Below are 25,685 nucleotides of genomic sequence, written 5' to 3'. Positions count from 1 at the left end.
ATTCTCTAAATGACAGAGTTACAGAGATTGAGATCAAATTCATGGATTCCAAGGGATAGGGACAGAGTAAGGAGTGGGTATGACTCTAAAGCAGTGGTTCTTACTCTTCCTAGTGGCGCAACCCTTTTAATATAGCGCCTCATGTTGTATGTGGATGTGGGCGTATCTGCATGTGGGTGGACCCTCCTGGAGATGGATAGAGGAGCAGTGTCTCAGTTCCTAAGACCATCAGAAATATGTTTTCCGATGGTCTTAGGTGACCCCTGTGAAAGGGTTGTTCGACGCCCAAAGGGGTCGCAACCCACAGGTTGGGAACCGTGCTCTCTCGTTTGATAGAATGGTTCTGTATTGTGTTGGTGCTTATGCTAGTCTGTACGTAGGATCCAATTGCAAGGAACTGTATATACACACAGACAAATGAGTGCATGAGAAAGCAGATTAAAGTCTAGTTAACAGTAATATGCCAGTGTCAATGCTACTGTACTACTGTACTCCATGGAAGGAAGTTGTTTGAAGGGTTCATAGGATTCAATGTATAGCAACTTCCTATGATTCCATAATTATTTGAAAATAAAAAATTTTTTAAAAATGTACTTTATAGAAGGCAAAATGAGATTTCAGTTAATGAACAAACTGAATAGTAAAATGCATTGTAGAAATTGGTAAAGTTGAAACAAGGAGACCTGGGTTCTGATCCTTGATCTGCTGGTGGACCTCTGGCTAATCTCTTAACTTCTGGGATTTATTTTCTTTTCTGAAAAATGAGAAAATTATGCTGGAAAATCTTAAGATTCCTTCAAACTCTGATATCCCATAGGGTACATAGATTTTTGTAAATATATCTTTGCCAAATATAGAATGAATGCCAATAGTATGTTATGTGTAATCCTGAGGTTGGGGTTGTCTAACCTTGAAGAAGGCAAGAAATCTATTTCTGTCTCTTCCTGTTTGTCTGCCTAGCAGTATATTAGACATTTGGTAATATAACAACCTCGAGAGGGTAACGGGTACACAGGAAGTACCTATACATATGCTAGATTACAAGATAGACAATATTTATTTATGTGCTAAAATGTGCAACATAGACAGTAATTGCTATAGGAATTCTGAAAGAGATCACTGTGGGCTTCCACCTTAGGAAGAAGTGGAATTTCAGATGTATGAAATTCTACTTTTATCATTAATTGTACCTTAGAGTATATCGCAAGGACCAGATTATATATCTCATACATATGTTGCTGTTACACTATATTACATTTACTCATCCCTCTTTATTCTACCTCTAAGTTTAGACTTGTTCTCTAATTTGAGCTGTTGGGTTAATAGATGGTAAATTCATCTAGATTTACTTGATATTTTCTGCTTTTCTCTTTTTTTCTCTCCTTGACCCCTCCTTTCCCTCCAATCAGCTCCAGCTGAAAAAAGGAAGGGTGGGCAGACTGTGGATTCTAACCTCCCACTTCTAAGCGTATCTGATCCTTTCATTCCTCTTCAAGTACCTGATGCACCAGGTAGGTAAATAGAATTGATCTGATGTTAACCGGCTTGATTCCTATGTCCCAGAGCTTCTTGAGAATTGTTTTAAACACTCCATGAAAAGGATTTGAATTCCATGTTAGTCCAATAATGATTATAACAATATGGGGGTGGGGGAACTATAAACATATGCTAGAAGGAATGAAATGTGAATAGTGGTTATAGTATGATAATTAGAAATGGGTGAGTTCCTATCCAGTTTCTGTTTTCCTGTAATATACTTTTATTTTATAATATAAAAATGCATAATAAAAGTTTATAGGAAATGTGTCAGGAGACTTGGGTTCCCTTCCTGGCTCTTCCACTACCTGAAAACCTTGTGGGCTTAACTCTTCATCAGTGGAGAAAAATGCACTGCATGAATTCGAATATCCCTTTAAGTCATCATATCCTGATTTTTAAGTGAGCAGTCCAAAAAATTAAGAAATGGTTAGTGTGTTCGGATTGAAACAGCTTTTGAAACATAATTTGCAGTTTCTGAATGCCAAAGATTTCTTTTCCTGCTTTCCTCCTCATCCTTTTGTGGGGTGGGGGGAGGAGGAGCGTGATGTGAGGAACAGAAGCTGCTTTTTCTCATCTCTATCAGTGTCTGTGAAAAAGCAAATAGATCCAGCTTCTTAGAAGCATCTGGTGGTCATTTTGCTTCTGATTGTTTTCCTTTTCTCCCATTTTTACCACTGCTGATTCTTGGTCTTGACCTGATAGGATCTGCATGGTTTTTCTTTTTTCCTAAAATGTTAAAGGTATTTGATTGATTGCCTCAAGATTAGAAGTGATTGTGATAATTTATACCCTCTTCCTACTAAGACAGACAATAGCTATGGTACCAAGACAGTTTTTATTTCTTTAAACAGTTTGTTGACCCTTCTAAAGAGGAAGCAAAAACTTGCCTTGATCAGGTAGTATCATGTAACGTTATAGCTTGCCAGACCTGGATGTAGGTCAAAAATACCTAAAACCACCAAGGAATGATTCAGTAAAGGGTAGTTAAAGAAAAGAGAAGAAAGGAATCAAATCTCTTAGTGCCTAGACAAGTCAGTTTCAAGTAGAAGGCTGGAGAGGAATGGGCTACAAACTCAAGCTGGGTCCCACTGACCCCCTTCTTTGTTGTGGCAGTCATGGGGTCAGACAAGAAAAAGGGGTTATTGAGGTATTCTTTCTTCAGGTTCTTGCATTGTTCTTACCTAGATAGTACATGGGTTGTAGAAGCTGGAAAGGTGGCCTCTTGGCACAGGTCAGGGGATGAAGGCCCACAAGCAAGTAGCTATCCTCTGCAGCTGTCACGGGGCTCTCAGGATTGAGGGTCAGGGGCCAGGCACATGTAGCAGGTGGCTCAGGATGTCAACTCCAGGTTGTAGAGATAAATTTTGAAGGGGTGTGGAGATTAGCCTAAGGGCCACTAGAGCCAGCTGGCTGCCATCCTTACTTTCCTTATTGTTAACTTTCCTGTTTCCTAATCCTCCATATTTCTTTCATTCTGGTGGATTCCTGCCAAAGTGTTACTGGTATGTACTTTAATACCAATTGAGCCATGACCCCCTCTGAGTTTTAATGGAAAATCTACTAAAATGGAACATTCTAATAGAGAATTCCAGGAGTGTCTTATTTGTTTTCTGATCTGTCAGACCAGACTCGTGTGTTGAAACAAAGCAGACATCACTGTTTTACGCACCAGTAAATTCCCATACCACTGAGCGTAAAATCCAGACTGGTTACCATGACCTAAAAGGCCTTAACTAATCTGGCCCTTGGCTACTCCTCTTACCTGAGCTCATAGCATTCTTCCCCGGTCTTTACTTTAATAGGCTAAGCTTGTTCCCACCTCAGGACCTTTGCACTTGCTGGTACTCTACCTGGAAAGCCTTTCCTCCAACTCTGTTTCTTCTTGTCATATGACATTTAGGTCTCAGCTTAAATACTCTCTTCTCAGAAAGGTGCAACGTGGTCCCACAGGTGCTCTCAGCCATACCCCCTGGCTTTTTTTTCATAGTATTTATCATGACATTGTCTGTTTTTATTTGTTCATTGTCTGACTTTCTTCACCAAAATGTCAGTGTCCTAAGGGAAGACCTTGCTGTCTTTATTCATCATTATAATGTCGGTGCTGAGAACACTGCCAGGGAGAGTCAGTGTAAAAAAATCACATCTATGAGCATCTGTGTGCTCACAAGGCTGCCAAATGAAGCCTAGCTCTAGTGACTGTCAGAGTATTTCATTGATGCTCAAATGCTGTGTGTTCATTTATTTTGCTTTCTGTTTGCATTAGGGAATAGATAGGTTAGAGATGGTACCAAAGTTTTGAAATATTGTAGAAAGGATTGAAGAATTTTCTCTGAAAATTGGTAGAAGATTAGATCATTTATTTTTTAAATTGTGATAAAATGTGCATACTACAAAATTTACCATTTTAAAGTGGACAGTTCAGCCCTGGCTGGTTTGGCTCGGCGGTTAGAGTGTCGACCGTGGACCAGAGAGTCCCAGGTTCAGTTCCCACTAAGGGCACGCACCTCTGTTGCATTTTGTCCCCAGACCCAGTTGGGGTTGTGTGGGTGACAGCCAGTCAATGTGTCTCTCTCACATTGATGTTTCTTTCTCTCTCTTCCTCCCTCTCTTCCTCCCGCTCTATCTGAAGATAAATGCAAAAGTGTCCTCAGGTGAGGATTAAAAAAATAAATAAATAAAGTGGACAGTTCAGTGACATTAAGTACATTCACATTGTTTTGCTACCATCACCACCATCCATCCACAGAATGAATGTTTTCTCATCTTGTAAAACTGAAACTATACTTATGAAATAATAACTCTGTTTTTCCCTCCCTCCAGACCTGAGCAACCATCATTCTACTTTATGTCTCTGTGAATTTGACAATTCTACGTACCTCATATAAGTGGAATCATATATTATTTGTCTTTTTGTGACTGGCTCATTTCATTTAACATAATGTTCTCAAGGCTCATCTATATTATTGTATATGTCAGAATTTCCTTTCTTCTTAAGGCTGAATAATATTCCATTATATGTATATATTACATTTTGTTTATCTGTTCATCTGTCTGTGGACACTTGCATTGCTTCCATCTTTTGGCTGTTGTTCATGCTTCATTGAACATAGGTGCAAATATCTTTTCAAGACCCAAGATTCTTTGGGGGCGTATACCCAGAAATGAAATTACTAGACCCTATGATAATTCTGTTTTTAATTTTTGAGAAACCACCTTTCTGTTTTCCATGGAGACTACACCTTTTCTCATTTCCACCAGCAATGCACAAGAGTTTGAGATTTTTATAGCAACTCCTTAATGCTGATCTCTCTCTCTTTTTTAAGATTTTTAAATCTTTATTGTTGAATGCATTACAGATGTTCCTCATTTTTCCCCCATTGACCCCTTCCTCCCCACTCCCCCCCCCCCCCCCTTTTCCCACACTGTTGTCTGTGTCCATTGGTTATGCATATAAGTTCTTTGGTTTATTTCTTCCCACCCCACAACCCCTTTCCCTTTGAGGTTTGTCAGTCTATAATGCTGATCTCTTAACATCATGTTCCACAAGACTAAACAAGAATGCATCATTCTTAATGATGTTCCATAAGTGCCTCTTCCTAGAATTAAATTTTTTTTAAAGTGTCTCTTAGTTTATGGCACTTCATCATCTCTTAAAAAGTAGGCAAGAGGAACTGTTTTTTAATTAATTTATTTTTAATATATTTTTTTCTTTATTGATTTTAGAGTGAGAAGGAGGGGGAGGGAGAGAGAGATAGAAACATCAATGCAAGAGAACATCGATTGGCTGCCTCCTGCATGCCCCCCACTGGTGATCAAGCCCACAACCTGGGCATGTGTCCTGACTGGAAATCGATCTGGCAACTTCTTGGTGCATGGGTTGACGCTCAGCCACTGAGCCACACCGGCCAGACAGAGGAACTGTTTTTTTAGTGGGTTGTTGTCCAGATAGACATTCTTCTCAGAGCTATTTGCCTGGCATTTTCCTCCCTTCTAGGTTCTGTCTTGAGATACTAAAAAGTCCAAGGTTGACCATAGTATGTATCTTTATTCTGTAAAGTTTATCTTTCTGCAAATTCAGTTCTCTAAAATGAACTTGGAATGGGGCATGGTTGTTGACTTTTGCTTCTAACTTGTAGCTGTTACAGATTTTAGTGTCTGGTTTCTCAGTGATAAGAACTATTTAGAGTGACTAGATGTTAAAAAGAGCATCTCTTATAACAAGACTTCAGGACTGACACCCAAGTTAGAGAAGATGTAAATTTCCAAAGCCACTAAGGCATAGCAGCCAAATCATTCTTTTTGATGAGGATTGCATCAAGCCCTTCCGTGTTGGTTATTTCAACCTGCTTCCTTCCTCGTGGCTGTATTCCTCATTAGGTTTGGAATGGGCTTTGAGCAAGCCCTTAGTCTTATTAGCCTATATAATAAACAGATATACTTATTCTCTCTTTTGATATATTTTTAAATTTTATTTATTGATTTGAGAGAGAGGAATATCAATTTGATGTTCCATTTATTTATGCATTCATTGGTTGTTTCTTTCTCTTTATTTATTTTTTTAACCCTCACCCTAGGATATTTTTCTGTTTATCATCAGATAGAATGGGAGGGAGAAAGAGAAACATTGTTGTGAGAGAGACACAAAGATTGGTTGCCTCCCACACTACCTGACCAGGGCTGGAGATGAACCGCAACCAAGGTATGTGCCCTTGACTGGAATTGAACTCAAGACTCATTGGTCTGCAGGTCGATGCTGCAACTGCTGAGCTTTCCAGCCAGGGCTCATTGGTTGTTTCTTGTATGTCCCCTGACTAAGTTTGAACCCACAACCCTAGCATATTGGGGTGGCACTCTAACTAACTGCGCTACCAGCCAGGGCTTCCTTTGAGATTTTAAAAGGGAGAAAATTTACAACTTGTAGCACATCCCATGCCAGGAAATGGTTTTGACTATCTAAGCTTAGACTGGTTTATGAAGGATTTATTACCTTCTTGCCTTGGAGTTGATATTTTTAATAACTAAGTCTTGAGAGGAAAGGTATAAGAGAAGAATCCGAAATGGATGAATTCTACTTACAGCTCTAGCAACTGTTTCCTCTGTCTTCCTCTAGTCCTCAGTGCCCCTTATGTTTAAGAGAAGAGAGAGAGGTTCTTTATCTTGGCTCCCCCCTTAATTTCAAAGTACTAACAATCCTATTCTTTAAAAGCACCCTCTGTTTCTGTTGCCCAGGTTAACTACTTCGGCATGTACTGTTCTTCAAGGGTTCACCTTCTCAGTCTTTCAACCTTGATTTCAGTGCTTCTCCAAGCTCTTAACCTGACTTATTTTCACTTGGGAACCCTAGAAACTTGAGAAAGAACTGAGTGTATTAAATGGGAATGTGATAGGAAAACACCACCAACAGAAAAACACGAGCAGATAGTTCATAAAAGACCAAATATAAATGACCAGTAAATACATTTTTTAAAAAGCTTATCATCGTGATGAATACAAGAAGAGCCAATTGTACAACAGTGAGATGCTGAAACTTCTGCTGTCAGATTGGGAAAGATGGAAAAAATCTACCACCTCAGGCTTGGTGAAGGTATAAGAAAACAGACCCGCTCAGATCCTGTTAGTGGGAACATCAGTTAGTTCAACTTTTGGGACAGTTTGGCAGTTTATAACCAGAAACTTTTAAGAGTTTACTTTCTCCTTGACTTCACAATTTTTTTGGAAAAGAAAATTATTATAAGAAAACACGAGTATGCTTAAATAGTTATCAAATGTTTAGAATTTATAGGAAATAATTAGAAGGGTCTTCATTTAAAGTCTTAAGAGTGTGTTTTTCTTCAGAAGGGAGATTATGGGCTTGTTCTTACTTTATCCTTTGATTTATATGTATTTTCCAAATATTCCACAATAAACATGTATTGCTTTTATAATAAGGGATCAAACCATTAAAGTTCTTTTTTTCGTCTGACTAGTATGGATGGCTCAGTGGTTGAGCATTGACCCATGCACTAAGAGGTCCCTGGTACAATTCCTGATCAGGTCACATGCCCAGGTTGTGGGCCAAATCCCCACTAGGGGGCATGCGGGAGGCGGCCAGTGGATGTTCTCTCTCATCGATGCTTCCAGCTCTCTCTCCCTCTCCCTTCCTCTCTCTCTAAAGTCAATAAAGAAAAAAAAAATTTTTTTTTTTAAATAGTTCTTTTTTCCAAACAAGGAGCAAGCTTAGATACTCCCCCACCTTCTTACCCTGCTCTCCTGCCTAGTGCCTGTCTGGGCTGTTCACATATCAAACAGCATGTTTAGTCAACTCTGCATTTTCCAAACCTGCTACCTTGGGGCGAGTCATCTTACCTTCTGCCTCTATTTCTGAGGTGGCCTCAAGTGTCCTCCCTTGTAGTTATTAGCAATTCAGATCTCCAGTTTCATCTCTAAACAATCCATCTTCTAAGTAACAGTTTCTACTTTCTACTTTTTCATTCACTTTGGATGATTGACATTTAGATGCAGATGGGACTTTTAAGTTTATCTTCATTTTATCAGTAAGAAAACTTAGATTCAAAGAAAGATAATGATTTTCCCAGAGTGTCATACAGACTTAATGCAGAACTCAGATCTCTTAATACCTTTTCTTCCTCTCTATTAGACCATGCTGCCTCCTTCTCACATTTCACTTTATTCAAGGGATTCTGCTTATTCTGATCTCATATACCAAGGTTTGAGAGTGAAAATAGAACTCCACCCATTTTCAGTACTGTAATCTCAGGCCTCAGTGGTTTGGTGATCCCTCATCTAATCCTAAAAGAAAAGTTAATCTTTTTATGTACCAAACACTTTCATTTACACACACACACATATGCACGTAGGCACACACACATTCTTACAATTATGCCCATTAATTCCTGACAACACTTTAAAGTAATTTTTACCCTCTATTTACAAGTGAGAAAACTGATGCTTAGATAAATTAGGTAACTAACTTAAATTATCTGAGTCAGCCTCAGAACTGGATCATTTTCTTTTTTCCAGAATTGCCCACTGCTTTTCATATAATGGAATATGATGAGGTCATGTACTTGTGATTCTAACACAAAGGAAATGGGAACCTCTTGTAAAATGTTTTTAGGAAGATTAAATCATTGCAAAATGCAATTAATGAATTATTTCTGGGTTTTACTGGTCTGTCACCTTGTATCATTGAGAATTAGAGAGTGAATCTGTACACTTCACTGTAAACTGTCCCAGAAGGTGGGTTTTGCTTTTGCATCCAGAGAAGTCATTTCTCATGATTCATGTAAGATTTTTAGAAGTCTCTGTACATTACATATTAACAAGTCGTGATATACCAATGTGGAGCTTGATCGAGGTCTTGAATCTTAAAGAACTCTTCAGCACAGTCTCCTAAATTCACACCCTCCTCTCTGCACTGCTTTTTTCCACCCATGCACCCACCCCCACCAAGATACATGCCGCAGCATGTTTTATAAAACTGCAAGAGAGAGAAAGGGTAGAATTCCTGAAACAGGATATTAAGGCCAGCCCTTGATGCAACTGGGAGGCCTGCAGGCTGTGGTTTATGGTTCCTCAGCCTCCTGTAGCCTTTTCTTGCCTCCCTTTATATGCTGTCCTCAAGTTTCTCACTTACAGTGACCAAAGGTAACCAATGATAGCTTTAAATGTGACCTCTTGTAAAATGTAAAGAATCTTGACATTTTAAAGCAATCAGTGCTTTAGTTAAACCAAAGGAATGAAAGAATCTCTAGTGCATAGAAGATCTGGGCCTAGTCTTAACTGTCTCTGTGGCATACTTTCTGGAAGGTCTTAGGCAAGTTGTTTTACTTTTCTGAAGCTGGCTTCTTCATCTGCAAATGAGAAGCCTAACTGGATGAGATTCAAGCTTTCTTCCAGTGCCAACATGTCTTTTACAACTTGACCATGGTACATGGAATTGTCTGTGTGAAGATACTTGCTCTGATGTTGATGGAGGTAGGCAGACCCTGTAGGTAACATGTGGAAGTCCAGTCCAGGCTCTAACATGTCCCATCTTGACTTTGGGTGTTATACATTCTCACAGTCTCTGATCTTCATTCTCAATTCTGTATTATTTCCAAACCCAGGGTTTTTTGTGAATTATAAATAAAATTGTTTGACATTGAACTCTACAAATGTAAGTGATGAATGTTGTTATACTGGTGTCTGGGGACTAGCACTGAGTAACTGAGAGCCTTTTCTTACTTCGAGAGTACTGGGGAGTGAAAGAAGCTGTTTTTGCACATGCTATCCACCCTCAGATGCTGTAGCCCTGTACTTTCACTCTTAGTTTTCTGCTTGCTATTACTTTGTCCCCTGCCCCTCCCTCCCATAGTTCCAGTATTTGAATGTTCCCAAGCAGCAGTGACCATATGGATTATTTATGTGAGTAGCCTGTTACTTTGAGGTTTGGTCAGAAAATGAGCCTCCCTAAATTTAGCATCTTACCCCATCCCTACTCCATTTCATCTCACCACACAACACATGTACACATGCATGTAACACATGTGCTTTTTAACCTTCTTCATACTTTTTTGCTAATGGTTAATAAAATAATTAGATTCTTGTTGAAGTACCTGACTATTTCTGGTTGATCCCCTATCGTCCCCACCTTCTTGGTGAAGCTGAAAGGCAGAGGTGAGACAGTACTAGAGGGAACTGAGAACTGAAGGTGTGGGGAGTCTTCTCCATTTGTCAGAAGTTTAAGGAACTTACCCTAGGGTCACAGTGAGTCCCTGGAGAGGCTAGAATCCAGAGTCCGGAAGAATGCTAGCCTGAGGTTTAGCAGCAAGATAAACTGCTGTATGAAAATAAGCAAGTAATTTGGGGTTCTTACTTTTTATCCATTGCTTTACAAGACTGCAAATATATGAGTGCTAAAAGTGAAATAAATCATTACTTTTTTTTTTTTTTTTAAGTGAGAGAAGCTTTTGGGAGGAATGAAACAGAAGCTAATGTTCAGAATAAAAAATTAGACTTTTTGGAAACACCATCTTATTTTTGCCAATATGCTGAAAATTGTCAAAGATATTTTAACATATTTTCTTATAATAAAATGTCATGTATATTCCAGATTAATGCTGATGTGATTATACTGTATACTTGGTTAGTACCTTGGGTTTTTCCCGCTGCTGTTGAGAAGCTTCTTTTTTACTTCCTTCCTTTCCTCAATATATCAGGTGTAGATTGGTTTGGCTCAGTGGTTAGAGTGTCGGCCCAAGGACCAAAGGGTCTCAGGTTCGATTCCCGGTCAAGGGCATATACCTGGGTTGCAGGTTCAATCCTTGGCCTTGATTGGTGTCCTGCAGGAGGCAGTCAATTAATGTGTCTCTCTCACATCAATGTTTCTCCCTCTTTCTCCATGCTCCTCCCTCACTCCCTCCTTTCCACTCTATCTAAAAAAAAAATCGCCCTGGCCGGTTTGGCTCAGCGGTTAGAGCGTCGGCCTGCGGTCTGGAGAGACCCGGGTTCGGTTCCCGCTAAAGGCACGTACTTCGGTTGCAGTTTGTCCCCGGCCCTGGTCGGTCGTGCGGGTGGCAGCCGCTCGATGTGTTCCTTTCACATCGATGTTTCTCTCTCTCTCTCTCTTCCTCTCTCTCCCTCCCACTCTACCTGAACAAAAAATTGAAAAACAAAACAAAACAAAAAAAACATAAAAAAAAAATCAATGGAAAAACACTCTTGTGTATTAAATGATAACACACTACATTTCTCACGTACACCTGACGTGTGTGTGTGTGTGTGTGTGTGTATTATATATATATATATATATATATATATATATATATCTCCCCCAAATATATATCTCTATAACTCAGGTGTATGTGAGAAATGTAGTGTGTTATCATTTAATTCAAAGAGAGCTATTTGCCATATACTCTAAAGGTGGTAAATTGGTTTCATATATTAAAGTGTCTTTCTACAGTGTGTTAATTGTTCCAAAGGAAATTATCCTGCCAAGACACTAAAATTCATTATTTTGTTTCATCTGTGGTTATAGATCACCTAACTTACATGTCATCTAAAATTTGGTTTCTATCCTATAATCAGTATCAGTTAGCCTTTACTTATCTCAATTCCTGATGGCCTAGAAGAATACAGATTCATTAATATGTTATATACACATACTTTAAATTTAAGTCCCTTCTTTTTCTATAGCAGTTTTTAATATGTTTTATTGATTTTTTTTGAGAGAGAGGAAGGGAGAGAGTGATAGAACCATCGATGGGAGAGAGAAACATTGATCAGCTGCCTCCTGCACAACCCCACTGGGGATCGAGCTTGCAACCCAGGCATATGCCCCAACCGGGAATCAAACCAGGACCTCTCAGTCCACGGGGCGATGCTCAATCAGCTGAGCCACACTGGCCCGCGCTTCTCTAGCATTTTAATTTTAGTTTTATCTTTTTTTTTTCTTTATTGATTTTAAAGAGGTTGGAAGGGAGAGGGAGAGAGATGGAGACATCGATGAGACAGAACATCGATTGGCCACCTCCTGCATACTCCCCAATGGGGATCAGGTCTACAACCTGGGCGTGTGCCCTGACCAGGAACCGAACCGGCAGTCTTTTGGTGCATGGGTCAACATTCAACCACTGAGCCACACCAGCTAGGCAATTTTGGTTTTATCTTAATGGCATTTTATTTTGATGATTGAAAAACATTGTTGATGGGCCTTTAACTGGGCAAGTTATAGAATTTATGTGGCTTCAGTCTCCTTGTAAGTAAAAGGAAGTATAAGCTTTTAATTCCCTTTTTTTATATAATTCTGTGATTTATTATTTTGCTTCAAGTTAATCCTCTACCTTTAATAGGCTAAAGTGGATAATTGTTGATGGATCAAGGTGAAAGGAATTAATTTGGAAGGAATCCTAATGTGTACAAATTATCACACATGCCTGGCTGGTGTGGCTCAATGGTTGAGTGTTGACCCATGCACCAAGAGGTCGCCAGTTGATTCCTGGTCAGAGCACATGCCTAGGTTGTGGGGCAAATCCCCAGAGGGAGGCATTCAGGAGGCAGCCAGATGATGTTCTCTCTCATCAATGTTTTTATCTCTCCCTCTTCTTCCCTCTCACTCTAAAATCAATAAAGAAAAAAAAATTTTTTTTAATTATAACACACAATAAGTTATCCAGTGTGACAAATCTGGCAGCTTCTGTTGTCCTTTTTTTTTTTTTTTTAATGAAACTTATTTTTTAATTTGCTTTTTAAAATGATTTTAGAGAAGGGAGAGAGAGAGACATTAATCGGCCACTTCTTGCATGCTCCCTGACCAGGTATTGAACCTGCAACCTGGGTATGTGCCCTGACTAGAAATCAAGCCAGAGACTTTTTGGTACATAGGATGATGCTCCAACCAGCTGAGCCACACTGGTCAGGGCCTGTTGTCCATTTGTTTTTTAGTCACAGGACATCAAAAGTAATCCATCTGCAGGCATAAGTGACTTTTGTGAGATTTGGCCTTAAAAAAATAAGAGTACCAGCATGTCACTGACTTTTAGTTGGCAGACAATAAATGATTGTTAAAGTTTACTTAACCATGGTTTATTATAGTTTGTTGTTGAGTTATAAACCATTTCTAAATACAAATGAAAAAAAGAGAGAGAGAGAGAGCCCTGGCCAATTTGGCTCAACGGTTAGAGTGTCAACCCACAGACCAAAGAGTTGCAGGTTCAATTCTGGTCAAGGGCACATACCTAGGTTGCGATTCGGTCCCTGACCCTGGTTGGAATTGCATAGGAGGCAACCTATCGATGTGTCTCTCCCCCATCAATGTTTCTCTCTCTCTCTCTCTCTCTCTCTCTCTCTCTCTCTCTCTGTCTTTCTCTCTCCCTCTTACTCTATCTGAAGATAAGTGGAAAAATATCCTCGGGTGAGGATTTAAAAAAAGAGAGAGAGGTTCAAAACTAAGTCCAGGAAAGGATATGAATACACAAAGTCATCTGCATATGTTTATGGCAGCTTTATTTTTAATAGCTAAAAACTGGGAACAACCGAATGTCCATCCACCAGTGAATGAATCAACAAAATGTACATTCATACAGTGGAACACCATTCAGTAATAAAACAGAACAAACTACTGATTCATGTCACAATATAGAGGAGTCTCAAAAGCATTATGGTAAATGAAGACCATCAGATAGGAAAGACTGCATGCTGTATGTTTCCATTTATAGGAAATCCTAGAAAAAAAGGCAAAACTATTGGGACAGAAAGCAGATCAGTTGTTGCCAGGATCGGGGGCTGAGAGGAAGGCATTAGTGAGAAAGGGGCACAAGGCTATTTTCTGGGGTGATGGAAATGTTCTGCATCACTATTTCAGTGGTGCTTATATGAATGTGGACATTTGTTAAAATTCATCAAATTATATACTTAAAATTGATTAATTTTATTCGGTGTAAATTATACCTCAAATTTAAAAACTAACGAACCTAGGGCAGCATCTTGAATGCCTCACAGAGTGACTACTTCAATTAGATAGAAAGAAAATGAAAATAATTATTCCTTTTTATCTATCTATCTATCTATCTATCTATCTATCTATCTATCTAGTTAATACTCATCTGAGGATACTTTTTCCATTGATTCTTAGATAGAGTGGAAGGGAGGGAAGGGGAGAGAGAGAGAAACATCAATGCGAGACAGACACATTGATTGGTTACCTCCTGCCTGCACCCCAACTGGGGCTAGGGATCGAACCTGCAACCCAGGTACCTGCCCTTGACCAGGCCAACACTCTAACCACTGAGCCATACCGGCCAGGGCATGGAAAATAATCCTTTTTGAACACTTTATTTATTTTTATACTCACCCAAGGACATTTTTCGATATTTTGTTCAGATAGAGTGGGAGGGGGAGAGAGAGAGAGAGAAACATCAACGTGAAAGGGACACATCAAGTGGTAAGTAGTTGCCACCCACACAACCCAACCAGGGCCAGGGACAAACCGCAACCGAGGTACGTGCTCTTGGCAGGAACCCAATCCGGGTCTCTCTGGACCGCAGGCTTACGCTCTAACCACTGAGCCAAACCAGCCAGGGCAAATAATCCTTTTTAGACTTCAAACTATTTTTAACAAGATACTGACATTTTTATGATGAATCCATATAAAAAGTGGACCCCTAAGATGTATTTGCATAGAAAATGGATCAGCTTGCTTTAATATCTCGTTGTGTTTTGCTTTCTCTTTACCTCTCTGCCCAACCTAGAAAAGCTAATTGAGGGACTCAAATCTCCTGACACTTCTCTTCTGCTCCCTGACCTCTTGCCCATGACAGATCCTTTTGGTAGCACTTCTGATGCTGTTATTGGTAAAGTCATCATCTCTGTTTTTTCTTATCAGTAATGCATGATGTGTGTGTCTGTATCAAGAATGATATCTAACTGGTTAACAGATCCCTAGTCAGTAGCCCTGTGAGGAGTGGAAATGTCACCATGCCTTCTGGTGTTGGACAATGCCTTGTACTAACCCAGAAGCTAAGGCTAATCTCCTTTGTTAGCACCTCAAATGAAGTGTTCTTTGTCTTCCAGCTGTATAACACTGTTATTTTTGCCTTTCTTGATATCCTGAGATTTCTAGGGTGATGTCTTATGAAGGAGGAGGAATGTGGGAAAATCCAAATTTAGTTACAAAAGCTTCACGAAAAAAGTTGGTTTCAAGCTAGACTTTACCATTAGTAGATTTTTCTTTAGAAGGCCTCCCTATGTGCTGCCAGGCATTAATAATTGAGAAAACGCATGCCTGGTGGTGAAGCCTCAGGGGTAGAAACCAAGTGAGGGACTTGGTGTGCTTGCCTTTATATTTCTCTGTGCTCCAACCATAAGGTAGGCAAGACCTACAAAATGCCCAGGGCCCCTGTACTCCAGGGGCACAAAGTTTTAGAACTCAGAGAGGCCATGACCCTCTGGAGAGATAGACCTCTAGCTGGGGGATGTCTCAGTGCAGAATACCTCTCAGTTACATCATGGGATGGGATTTGAGATGGACTAGTAGCCTTTGCAATGTACAGAGGATGTGAAAGTCTCCCAAATTTATCCCTTCAGAAAAGCAGAATTACCAGAAAATATTAAGGTGTTTTTCAGTCTCTTTCTTCTGGTTTGGAAGAGATCTCCTGCATGGCTCTCATTCTGTATTTAACTGTAAAAACTGAGAATCACCGAGGCTAGTGGTTAACTTTGCACAGACATGCTCAATCAGTGAAGCCTAGATACTCAGAGCAGCAGAAATAAAGTAACTTACTGTGTTTCCCATCTCGCCTGAGACCGGCACTTTAGAGATCTGTAGGAGAAAGCCTTCACAGAATTGTCCAAAGAACCTCTGACTGCCTTTCTCTTACCCTTTATTCTCCTTTTTTAATGCTCTGGTACAAAAGAAAAAGCTGATGTTGCTGTTGAGAGTCTCATACCAGGACTGGAGCCCCCGGTGCCCCAGCGCCTCCCATCTCAGACGGAGTCTGTGACCTCGAACCGCACAGGTCAGTCAGGAGTCTCTGCAGCAGCAGGGACTGCTTGACATGGTGAGCCCTCAGAGCCACAGAAGATCCTGGGCTTATTTTGTAGCCTGGTTAGTTCCTCCCAGAAGGGATGCCATGTATTGTTACAGCCCCAACTTCTAGATGTTGATTGATGTGTTTCCTCGCTAAAAAGCAGGGTATTTTTTTGGAGTCATGTTCTTTGTAGAGTGATCCCTGGGCTTTCTCTGATTACAGTCTTTATTCAAGACTTTTGTCACTGGTGGCATGTTCCTTCCACCTCCTTAATTAAAACACTCTGCTGAGCTGTAAGGATGCCCTTAACTCCTCCGGGTTCCTGAGCAGTCTTGCCCCTCTAATGGTGATACCCATGGAGCTCATGTTCTGGGTATTCACATCCATTCCTAGCACAGTGCTTTAATCATATATAGGTGATTTGCTATTAAAGTGTAAGCGAAGTTGAAATTTTCCCTGATTCCAGCATTACTCTGCCCATAAATACAGATTTGATAACCTTCATTTTTTGAGTTCATAATTACCTGATAAAAAGATCCGATATTCTGACTTGGAACAGAAACAATTAGAAGTCTAAGAAGTATGAAAATTAACTTATCCAGATTTTTTTAAAAATGATCACAGAAGACAATAGGGTTTCTTTTCCTTGTGCTTACTTAGCTATTCTAAAAAACTTTCCAGAAAATAATTCATGTGTTAAAATACTTGAACTCTGAATTTTGTCTTCCTTCTGTTCTTTAATGAAAAGCAAACTTATGTGTTCAAAGGAGCAATTCCGATTTTTAAATTACTACTGGTAAGAGATGAGATTGTTCTGTTTTGATTAGGAATCTGGTTGAGTTCTAGAAAATACTGTTTAATCATGTCATAGTCCACTAATAACAAGCCAGGGATAACCCCCTTCTAGTCAGATTGGACACCTCATTCTGTAGTGACTTTTTTCCATGAATGTTTAGGAAAAGTTTAAGTGAAACTGTAGTTGCAAAGTTCTTTTTCCCAAACGGCATTTGCTGAGAACTGAGCTGCTAAAGTTTTATTGGCATCCAAATCACATACTTGCTTATTAAACAACCCCTGAGCAAAAAAGCCTTCCATATTTATATATCAAGGTTAAGAGGAATCTAGAAATACATGTTTCTGTAGATGAAATCCAGACTGCTTAACATGTGTTTTTTTTTGTTTTCTTTCTCCTACGTTGGCTTGTATCTATGACATGTAAATGCAGTAACTTAAAAGCTAAGGTCTAATCTTGTGATATTGTTGTATGTGCCATTTAATGCCATCACTGACCTGGGATGCTGTTAATCTGGACTCAGATTCTCTCACCGGGGAAGATTCCCTGATCGATTGCTCTCTGCTTTCTAACCCTACTACTGACCTTCTGGAAGAGTTTGCCCCCATAGCAATCTCTGCTTCTGCCCATAAAGGTAAATGCTTTCTTCTTCTTGGGCCCACATGTATCCTTAGAGGAGAACTGAACAACTCCTGAAATTTTTCCTTACCAAAAATCTTCGCTAGTGAAGTGTTTTAACCACATCCTTAGTGGAAAACTTGAGCTTGTATTCTCAGCCACTGTGTTCTGGTCTCTCTCAGAAATGATATTTAGTAAGGCTTAGACAACAGATTAGTGGAGGTATTGCTTCCTGGCAGCCACCTGGATTGTAGATACTCCATGCAATCTAGTAAAGACAGAGCTACATACCTTTGAAGTCAACTCTAGAAGGTTGAGTTGATTAGCTACTGACTGTAATTATTAATATGATACTGGTTGGCCTTAGAATGTAAACATATTTAATCAAATATGATGTAAAATTTTTGCATAGTGATAAATGTGCATCATATCTCAAAAGTAAATCCTCAAAAACTGAATTTGTAAGTTTTGAGTTTTAGTTAACATTTGAGTCACAGTTGATTACTGGATTTCTCTTTTTAATCTACCATTTTCACTTCTTAATTTTGGGTCAATACTGGTTTGTAATAGTGCTGGACAGAGGTAGGTTGTGTTGAATTCTATTCAGTAAGTAGATTGTGAAAGTGATAGGCACAATGCCTGGCTTCCTGTACGCAGGCATTCACTAAACTTCTTTCTGTGCTTGGGTAGTGAATGTGATTGTCTAGGAGAAAATACATAGAAAAGGAACAGTTGAGAAGTCCTCTCTGAAAGAAATTAAAAAAGGAAGCCTCTCCAAGATGACTGAAAAATAATTAGCCTGTGGTTTGCAGTGGTAATAGCTGAGCTTTTGTTTTTACCCTTTATAGCATTAAAATGATTATGTTTTCATAGAGATGTAGAAAGAAGTAACCTGTTATCCAAGTATGTCTGGCAGGCATGTGTCAGCAGCAATGGTAATTACAGAGGAACAGTACTTGCGAAATAGGTGCTCAGCTAGCACTTGCTGGTAGGATAGCCTTAATTAGAAGAGAGAATATTCTAACATGCTTCTGCTGGAAATCTCAGTGCAGGTGATCGTGTGTACTGGAGGCATCAGAGTTATTTGAAAGTTGTTTTTTTTTTTCCCCAAAGGGCAGTGAGTTCTTTCAGAAGTATTTGTTTGCCTTGAATTTAGCAGTTACTTTGTAAAGAGAAACTCTGCAGGCCCATGGTTTTCAGTTTTTCAGATATTGTTAGGCCTCGGCTCAATTAAGAAGAGAAATTACTATTTCTGTGCCTTTGTGAGTAACTGACGTTGAAGAAATACCTCACAGTAACTACAATTAATGTTCTTATAATGGTAGTGAAAATTTATCCTATAACCCTTCTCCATCATTTATGAAAATCTTAACAGGGCCAGTGTTAAAGCATTTTTTCCTATTTCTCTTACGTTTTCCACTTTTGCTACTTTTATTTCAACTTAGGAAAATAAGCATTTTCATCTTTAAAAATTGCACTGATTATACAGTTGGGAACTTTGTGTCTCTTACATGTTCTCTCATTTGCTAATCTCTGCTTCTGTTGTTTCTGCTTGTGTACTTGCATTCTGTATTAAGCTGCAGAAGATAGTAATCTCATCTCAGGTTTTGATGTCCCTGAGGGCTCGGACAAGGTGGCAGAAGATGAGTTTGACCCTATTCCTGTATTGATAACCAAAAACCCACAAGGTAAGAAAGAGAGGATGGGGAAAAGAGCTTGACATCAGTTCTCTACAAAATAGTAGTGTACCTAATTGACAAGGGGGTGAAAAACAACATTTAAGAAGGAAATTGGAGAAGGAATGACTGTACTGACAGTCATTGTGGGCTGGACCAGGATAGACAAGTAGAGATACAAATATGGGTAGAGATACTGACCATGGTATTTCTTTAGAAAAAAGAAAAGTATTCAATAGTTTGACTAAAAGCTTCTTCTTCTTTTTTTTAAACAAAATATCAAGCCAAAAATACAATGATCTTTCAGTCAATGGAAACCTGGAGGCATATGTCAAAAAAACAACAACACTGAACAATTTTTATCATGATTAGAACAATTTGTAATAAATATTCTTTTCAAAGAGATTAACAATGCTGCTTTGATATAATTTACATCTTTTGGACCTTTGTGGAGTATTCTTTTTCCTCTGTGATGGATTCAGATCACTTGAACATGCCACAAAACACGGAATTGCATAGGACCATCTATATATTTTTTAAAGCATGTTTCTATTGCAGTTGTCTTAATAACTACTTTCTCCTCAAAGCAAAAGTACTGATTTTTATTCTATCAGGGAGATGACTCCGTGTTGTCAACAAGTTAGTATGTAGCCAGCAGTTCTCAGGCAAAATATATATTCATTTGAAAGGTGTCCTGCCTGCAGGATGGTATGCACACATACCATGGTATACTGCCTGAACCTTTTGTGGGGGGTGGTGGGTACCTAATTTATATGTTTAAAAGTCAGCATGTAAGAGTTTGCAAATGTAAACTGTCGCTTCTCTAGGGTTTTGTTTTAGTTTGTTTTTTTTTTCTCCTTTGCTTGCTCTGCACATCTAACCCATAACCCTCTGTGTTTTGTACTGAATTCCTATCTCTCCACTTCCAGGTGGGCACTCTAGAAACAGCAGTGGGAGCTCTGAGTCCAGTCTTCCCAACCTAGCCAGGTCTTTACTGCTGGTGGATCAGCTCATAGACCTGTAGCCGTGACCCAGTAGCAGATGCAGTTCTGTAACCTTCATACCGTAATATACATTTTCATTACGGAATTATAAGAAAAATGGTTTTTTTTAAATCTGCAAATAAGGGGCCCTCTAGCCCTTATCTCCTACCCCTTGCCTTCTCCTGTAGAAATGATAAGGAAAGAAAATCTCTTTGGCCCTCCAGATATTTCTTGGCCAGTTCCTCCCTGTTCGTTTGCTGTGTTTTCTCATTACCTTTCTTCAATAGCATTATCTTAAATCAAGCACTAGATACCACGAGCTTCACCTCAGATGGAATCAACTCCACCCAAAGCTTAACTGTAACTGAAACTAGTGAATTGACACTTTTGCCTCATTCTTGCTAGGAATGGCCTCCCAAATAAGTCCTCCCAACCCCTTCTTTGGCCAGATGCTGAGAATGTGTTTGTTTTTGCTTTTTATCCTGCTGCATTATTATGAAGACATGGCTTCTTCAGTTGGTCTTAACTCTGGACAGTAGCCTGGAGACAGGTGTGTGGTTTAAGAAAGGGTAAAACTGACTGACATGGTATATGTTTGAAAAGAGAAAGTGAGCCCAGTCCTAGCAAACCAACTTTGACCTTGTTTGATCATAGACTTAGTCAAGGAATTTTACACCCCATGCAACATGCCCAGCATTCGTCCAGCATTCTGGCTTCCATTGAACCGTGATTTCTCAGATCTGGAGATGTGACTGCAAGTACTTGATATCCTTGGATAAAACGTGTACATTATGTAAATCCCAAGTATTTCCATTCCTTTTCATGTTAACTATCCCAAGCCAGGATCTCAGAATTAGACCAAAACAAGACAAGACAATGGTGGTAATATGATACCTTTTATTAGAAGACTTTTCACTGGGGGGTGGGGGGGTGGATGGGGGAGGGGAAGGAATTGTAGCAGAAACAGATGTATTTTTCTTGTGATTTTTATTTTGAATCAAATATTGTAAATTGTGTATAAATGAAGACACTGAATAGTTCTGTTTCCACTTGGCGTTTCAAGTCCGATATCAGGTGTCTGTACAGGGTTTTGATCTCTTTCCCTTGTATAACTTTACACTGCAATCCTACAGTGTAATATATGGAATCATTTTGAGTAGACTTGTGTGTTGCTATAAGCTTTCAGCAGGTCCTCTGTCTTTGTAGAATAAGCATGTTGTTTATTTTCAGATAAACAAAAATAACTGTGCTGACAAGCTAGACCCTGGCTACTTACCTTTCTCTCTCTCTCTGATGTTTGAATTGAAGGATGCAGCCAATGAAATGTTCAGTTGGTTTTCCTTGGCCTCCTAGATTGAAAAATAAAACAAAGCATAGTTCCTCACTAACCTTAGAATATTGTTAAAAAAAATAAATAAAGGACCTTGCACTGACATGACAACATGCCTCATGGTCACCCTCTGTATATGTCCTTACTCAGTTAAGTGTACTTTTTTCCTTATATGGAAAGCAGTTTTCTGAAATCACCCTTTTGAAAAGGTGGGCACAGAGAACGCCACTGTGGTTCTCTATGATGAGTGCCATTGTCCATTATCAGAGGGAAACTCTTAGACTTGTACAAATAAAATTCCAAGTCCATTTGCTTGTTTCTCTATCTAGTACTTTTGTTTCTTCTTCCTCACGTTTGCACTTTAAGGGGGAGAAAAGAAAGTTGAACAGCAACAACAGTCTGCAACACTGCACTTTGGAGGTCAAGCTTTGACCTCAGCAATGTGAGAGCAGCCTTTGACAGGCATCAGAGGAAAAGTCTGAATCTTTCAGTCTTCCTTCTGACTTGAAATACTTCCCGTGCCAGCTGAAACGACATGAGCTAAGTAACGGCCTCTATGAGGATAATGGATCATTTCCAAAATGGAGGGAGGCACAACCATCCTGCTAAGGATAAAAAAAGACATCCTTGAAGAGCTCTTCGTGGTTGAATAGCAATGAAAATGGGACTTGGTTGGCCCCTTTATGGACAGGAATATTATTAAAGATCAAAATTGTATTCTTTTTCCTGGACATAGAAAGAATGTATAAACTAATGAAGGAAATGTTTATTTTTAAAATAAGAATAATGTTTTATGCCTATGTTTTTCAATTTGATTTTTTTTTCATACGTGTTAGAAATATAATGAAATATTTAGTTTCTTGAAACCATGGGATGTACAGTTTAGAAATTAGGTGTCTCTAAATTGTTCCTTTCATGTACTACCCTTATTACATTGAGATATATTATCTAGTCATCTGGCTCAATAAAGCTTAATGGAGACTGTTAATGAAAGAACAGACTAGAAACCAGAGACTGGGTGGAGGAAGCATGAGGGAGATAATGACATGAAATTCTTTAGGAGTAGAGCCTCAAAGGGAAGAATTATTTTTCTGTTAAGGAATAGAGTGAGCTGATAAATGGGGCCTTTTGATATATAGCATCATCCCTAAGCTAAAAGGGTTTATTTGAGATGATTGTGGTATGCTGATCATTAATAGACTTATGGAACTAGAAGCTGAGCTATAAAAGAGATCATCTTCTAGCCCACCCAGTTTATTTTACAGGTGCAGGACCTAAGGCAGGGTGGTGGGAGAAGAGGCCTGGGCAGAACAGACCACCTGGATCTCATCGTGACCTTTGCCAGTCACTGAGTTACCTTTAGCAGGTGCATCACTTCTCAGAGCTGCTTTCTTGTTTGTAAAATGATGGGTTTGGACTAGATGGTCTCTAAGATTATAGAATTCTAGGGTTTCAAGTATATATTATGCTTGGGAGGACTATGAAGGATTTATATATTCCTGATGTTCTTCAATTATCTAATGTACTTCTAATGTAGCAGTGTTTACATTTTAGAAATTATAATGGGCTTTTACTAACCTGGTTTGCTCTTTCTTGGTTATCTGAATTAGAAGCCTAAATCATGACAGTTTTGGACATAGATGTTCCTTTTTTTAATATTACACATGCGCTCACCCACAGAGTACAAGGAAACAGTATCAGATTTCATTTCTTTTAAAAATGTATAATCAATGATCTGCTATATAAAAATGGACAAATACTGTAAGCATATGTGTTTTTTAATTGGATATCTTCTTTTTAAATTCTTTTTATTCTTTAATTACAGTTTACATTCATTATTATTCTGTATTAGTTTCAGATGTACAGCAAAGTGGTAAGGAAATCATGAAAGCATGTGTTTCTGATTTGCTTTTATTTCAATTATACAGGAGTAGTGACTATACCAGAAAACATCTTAAATTGGTTTGTTTCCCTTTAGAGCATTCTAATAAGTCGATTGCCAAGTTCAAGTCCCAGTGTTTTTAAAAACATAGGCCACACAGGAGATAAGATTGAAGTGGACACTTATAAATATGGTTATACTCAATGATTACTTTAGCAGACTTATCAGAATTGTGACATCTAATTGAGTACTGTTCCCTGTTTTTACTTGAGAAGCTAATACCCTAATTATTTCACCATCATTGAAGTTAGTTTTGAAACTGCTCTCCTTAGAAATAACATCAAGGAAGGTAATAGGTATAAGAAAAATCAGTTATTATATTTTTGGTATCACTTTCAGCATCTGAAAATATGTTGTCTTTCTTGGTCTACTTTTTCTACCACTTTTGGTTCTGAGTGGCATTTAGATATTTCCAAAAGCAAAATCACTACCCTAAGATGAAGAGTGATTACTATCGAAGATAGTAAAGAGAATAATCCACAGAAATTCCAAGAGAGAACATTATAATGGAAAGTGACAATGATCATTCTTCATTTCCTTAATATTCTGAATAAGGAAACGTCTGTGATTTTGCCTTTCTTTAGTATGGTTTAGAAAATTGGAAGATATATTTTTTTAAAAATTTTGTTGTTGTTGTTGATCCTCACTGGAGGATATTTTTCCATTGATATTTAGATAGAGTGGAAGGCGGGGAGAAGAGGGAAAGGGAGGGAGGGGGAGAGAGAGAAAGAGAGAGACATTATGTAAGAGAGAATAATCAGTTGGTTGCCTCCCACGTTACCCCGACTATGGCTGGGGATCGAACCTGCAACCCAGGTATGTGTCCTTTACTGGAATCAAACTTGTCACCCTTCAGTTTGTGGGCCTACGCTCTAACCACTGAGAAAAACTGGCCAAGGTGATAATATTTTATAATACCTCCAAAACAGATTGTCACCTTGTTCAGTGTCATTTGACAATGGACTTGGCTCTTCTTAAATTAGAAATATACAACTTGGATTGCTAACAATTATAGGGGAACAAACAAACAAAAAAAGAACTTATTTTTCTCAAGATGAAATATTAATTTTGTTTATAATACCTTTTTCCACTCTCCTGTCTGATAATTGGTCATTTTGATTTAAACCAACCCAATCTTCCCCCAGGTTAGAAACCACTTTGCCTTCAGCAGTACTGGGGTAAGCAGGGGACCTTAGGGGTTGACTTCATTCCAGAGGTATGGAAGGGATCTGAGTCCAGCTGAACAAATGCACGCTATAGAAACCTTGGGCCAAAATTAAGTTTCTATGATGAAGTTTGTCTATGAGCTCCATGAATCTTTAACTTTCTCGGTTTATAAGATTATCCGGATCCCGTAGCCACTAACTTAGAGTTTAGAGATAAAAATGACAGGATAGTCCAGCCGGTGTGGCTCATTGGTTGACTGTCAACCCATGCACCAAGAGGTCTTTGGTTCGATTCCCGGTCAGGGCACATGCCCAGGTTGTGGGCTGAATCTTTGGTGGGGGCCATGCAGGAGGCAACCAATCAATGTTCTCTCTCATCCATGTTTCTGTCTCTCTCTCCCTCTCCCTTCCTCTCTATCTAAAATCAATGAAGAAAAAAAAATTTTTTTAAATGACAGGATAGCCTCATTTAAAAAAAAAGGTAAGATTGCTCCAAATACTGAGTTAAGCAAATTAGAGACTGCCAAGTGGAACAGAGAAACTATCACATGTACATTTAAAATGGAATCTTTACTGAAACACTCTAGGTATTACAAAGCTATCTTCTATTCCTCCTTAGAGACTGTACTTTTACTAACACAGAGTTAGCCTTTTCCTTGTCCATGCTAGTAATGTTCCTTGATGTGCTTGGGTTTTTTGAGTCAGAATGAATCCTGGATGGCTTCCATTTCAAATAATCTGTAGCAAGATACCATTTTGTTTCTCCTTGGTGTCCTTTCACGGAGGTAGAGGAGGGAGGTATTTGGGGTAATGCAAAATTACCAAATGGTAACTTTGGTGGTAGTTGCTAGAATGGAAGACACTTTCTTGGTTCCCACTTTGATGTAGTGTCTGAATGTCCTCTTTTCTTGCCAGTATTGCATACCCCTCATCACAGGAATGTATATTTACCACAGGTCTTTATCCTGCTCTCCCCGAGAAGACAGAGCAAACAGGTACATGAAGCTGTCTTATACAGTAAAAATGTGAAATTTGAACATTGCTACGCAAGTATTATATAAAAAACAAGTCTGTAAACAAATTTCTTATGTAAACATACAAGGGAATAAAGACTTTTTTTCTGTTCAG

The 25,685-nt window shown here is 38.9% G+C and overlaps 2 protein-coding genes across 4 annotated transcripts in view; both read left to right on the top strand.

Annotated features, from left to right (window-relative positions):
* Nucleotides 1–25,685, top strand: part of AAK1 (AP2 associated kinase 1) — a 166,863-nt gene that overhangs the window by 129,484 nt on the left and 11,694 nt on the right. The window contains exons 16-21 of one of the 3 annotated variants that reach the window (XM_036262704.1): nucleotides 1,410–1,511; nucleotides 14,772–14,873; nucleotides 15,936–16,037; nucleotides 17,366–17,476; nucleotides 19,038–19,148; nucleotides 20,066–21,020. In XM_036262704.1, coding sequence (XP_036118597.1) covers nucleotides 1,410–1,511; nucleotides 14,772–14,873; nucleotides 15,936–16,037; nucleotides 17,366–17,476; nucleotides 19,038–19,148; nucleotides 20,066–20,160 — 623 coding nt within the window. In that variant the 3' untranslated portion in view covers nucleotides 20,161–21,020. Of the gene's footprint in view, nucleotides 1–1,409; nucleotides 1,512–14,771; nucleotides 14,874–15,935; nucleotides 16,038–17,365; nucleotides 17,477–19,037; nucleotides 19,149–20,065; nucleotides 21,021–25,685 lie in introns of those variants that run through there. The other 2 variants (XM_036262702.1, XM_036262703.1) reach the window with 2 other exon arrangements.
* Nucleotides 15,967–25,685, top strand: part of NFU1 (NFU1 iron-sulfur cluster scaffold) — a 53,416-nt gene continuing 43,697 nt past the window's right edge. The window contains exon 1 of the mRNA XM_036262709.1: nucleotides 15,967–16,037. The gene's annotated coding sequence lies outside the window, so the exon portion shown is untranslated. The remainder of the gene's footprint in view (nucleotides 16,038–25,685) is intronic.

The sequence above is a fragment of the Molossus molossus genome, unplaced genomic scaffold (genome assembly GCF_014108415.1).
Source record: "Molossus molossus isolate mMolMol1 unplaced genomic scaffold, mMolMol1.p scaffold_m16_p_15, whole genome shotgun sequence".
Classification (NCBI taxonomy): domain Eukaryota; kingdom Metazoa; phylum Chordata; class Mammalia; order Chiroptera; family Molossidae; genus Molossus; species Molossus molossus.
This window is presented reverse-complemented; position numbering and strand designations above follow the sequence as displayed.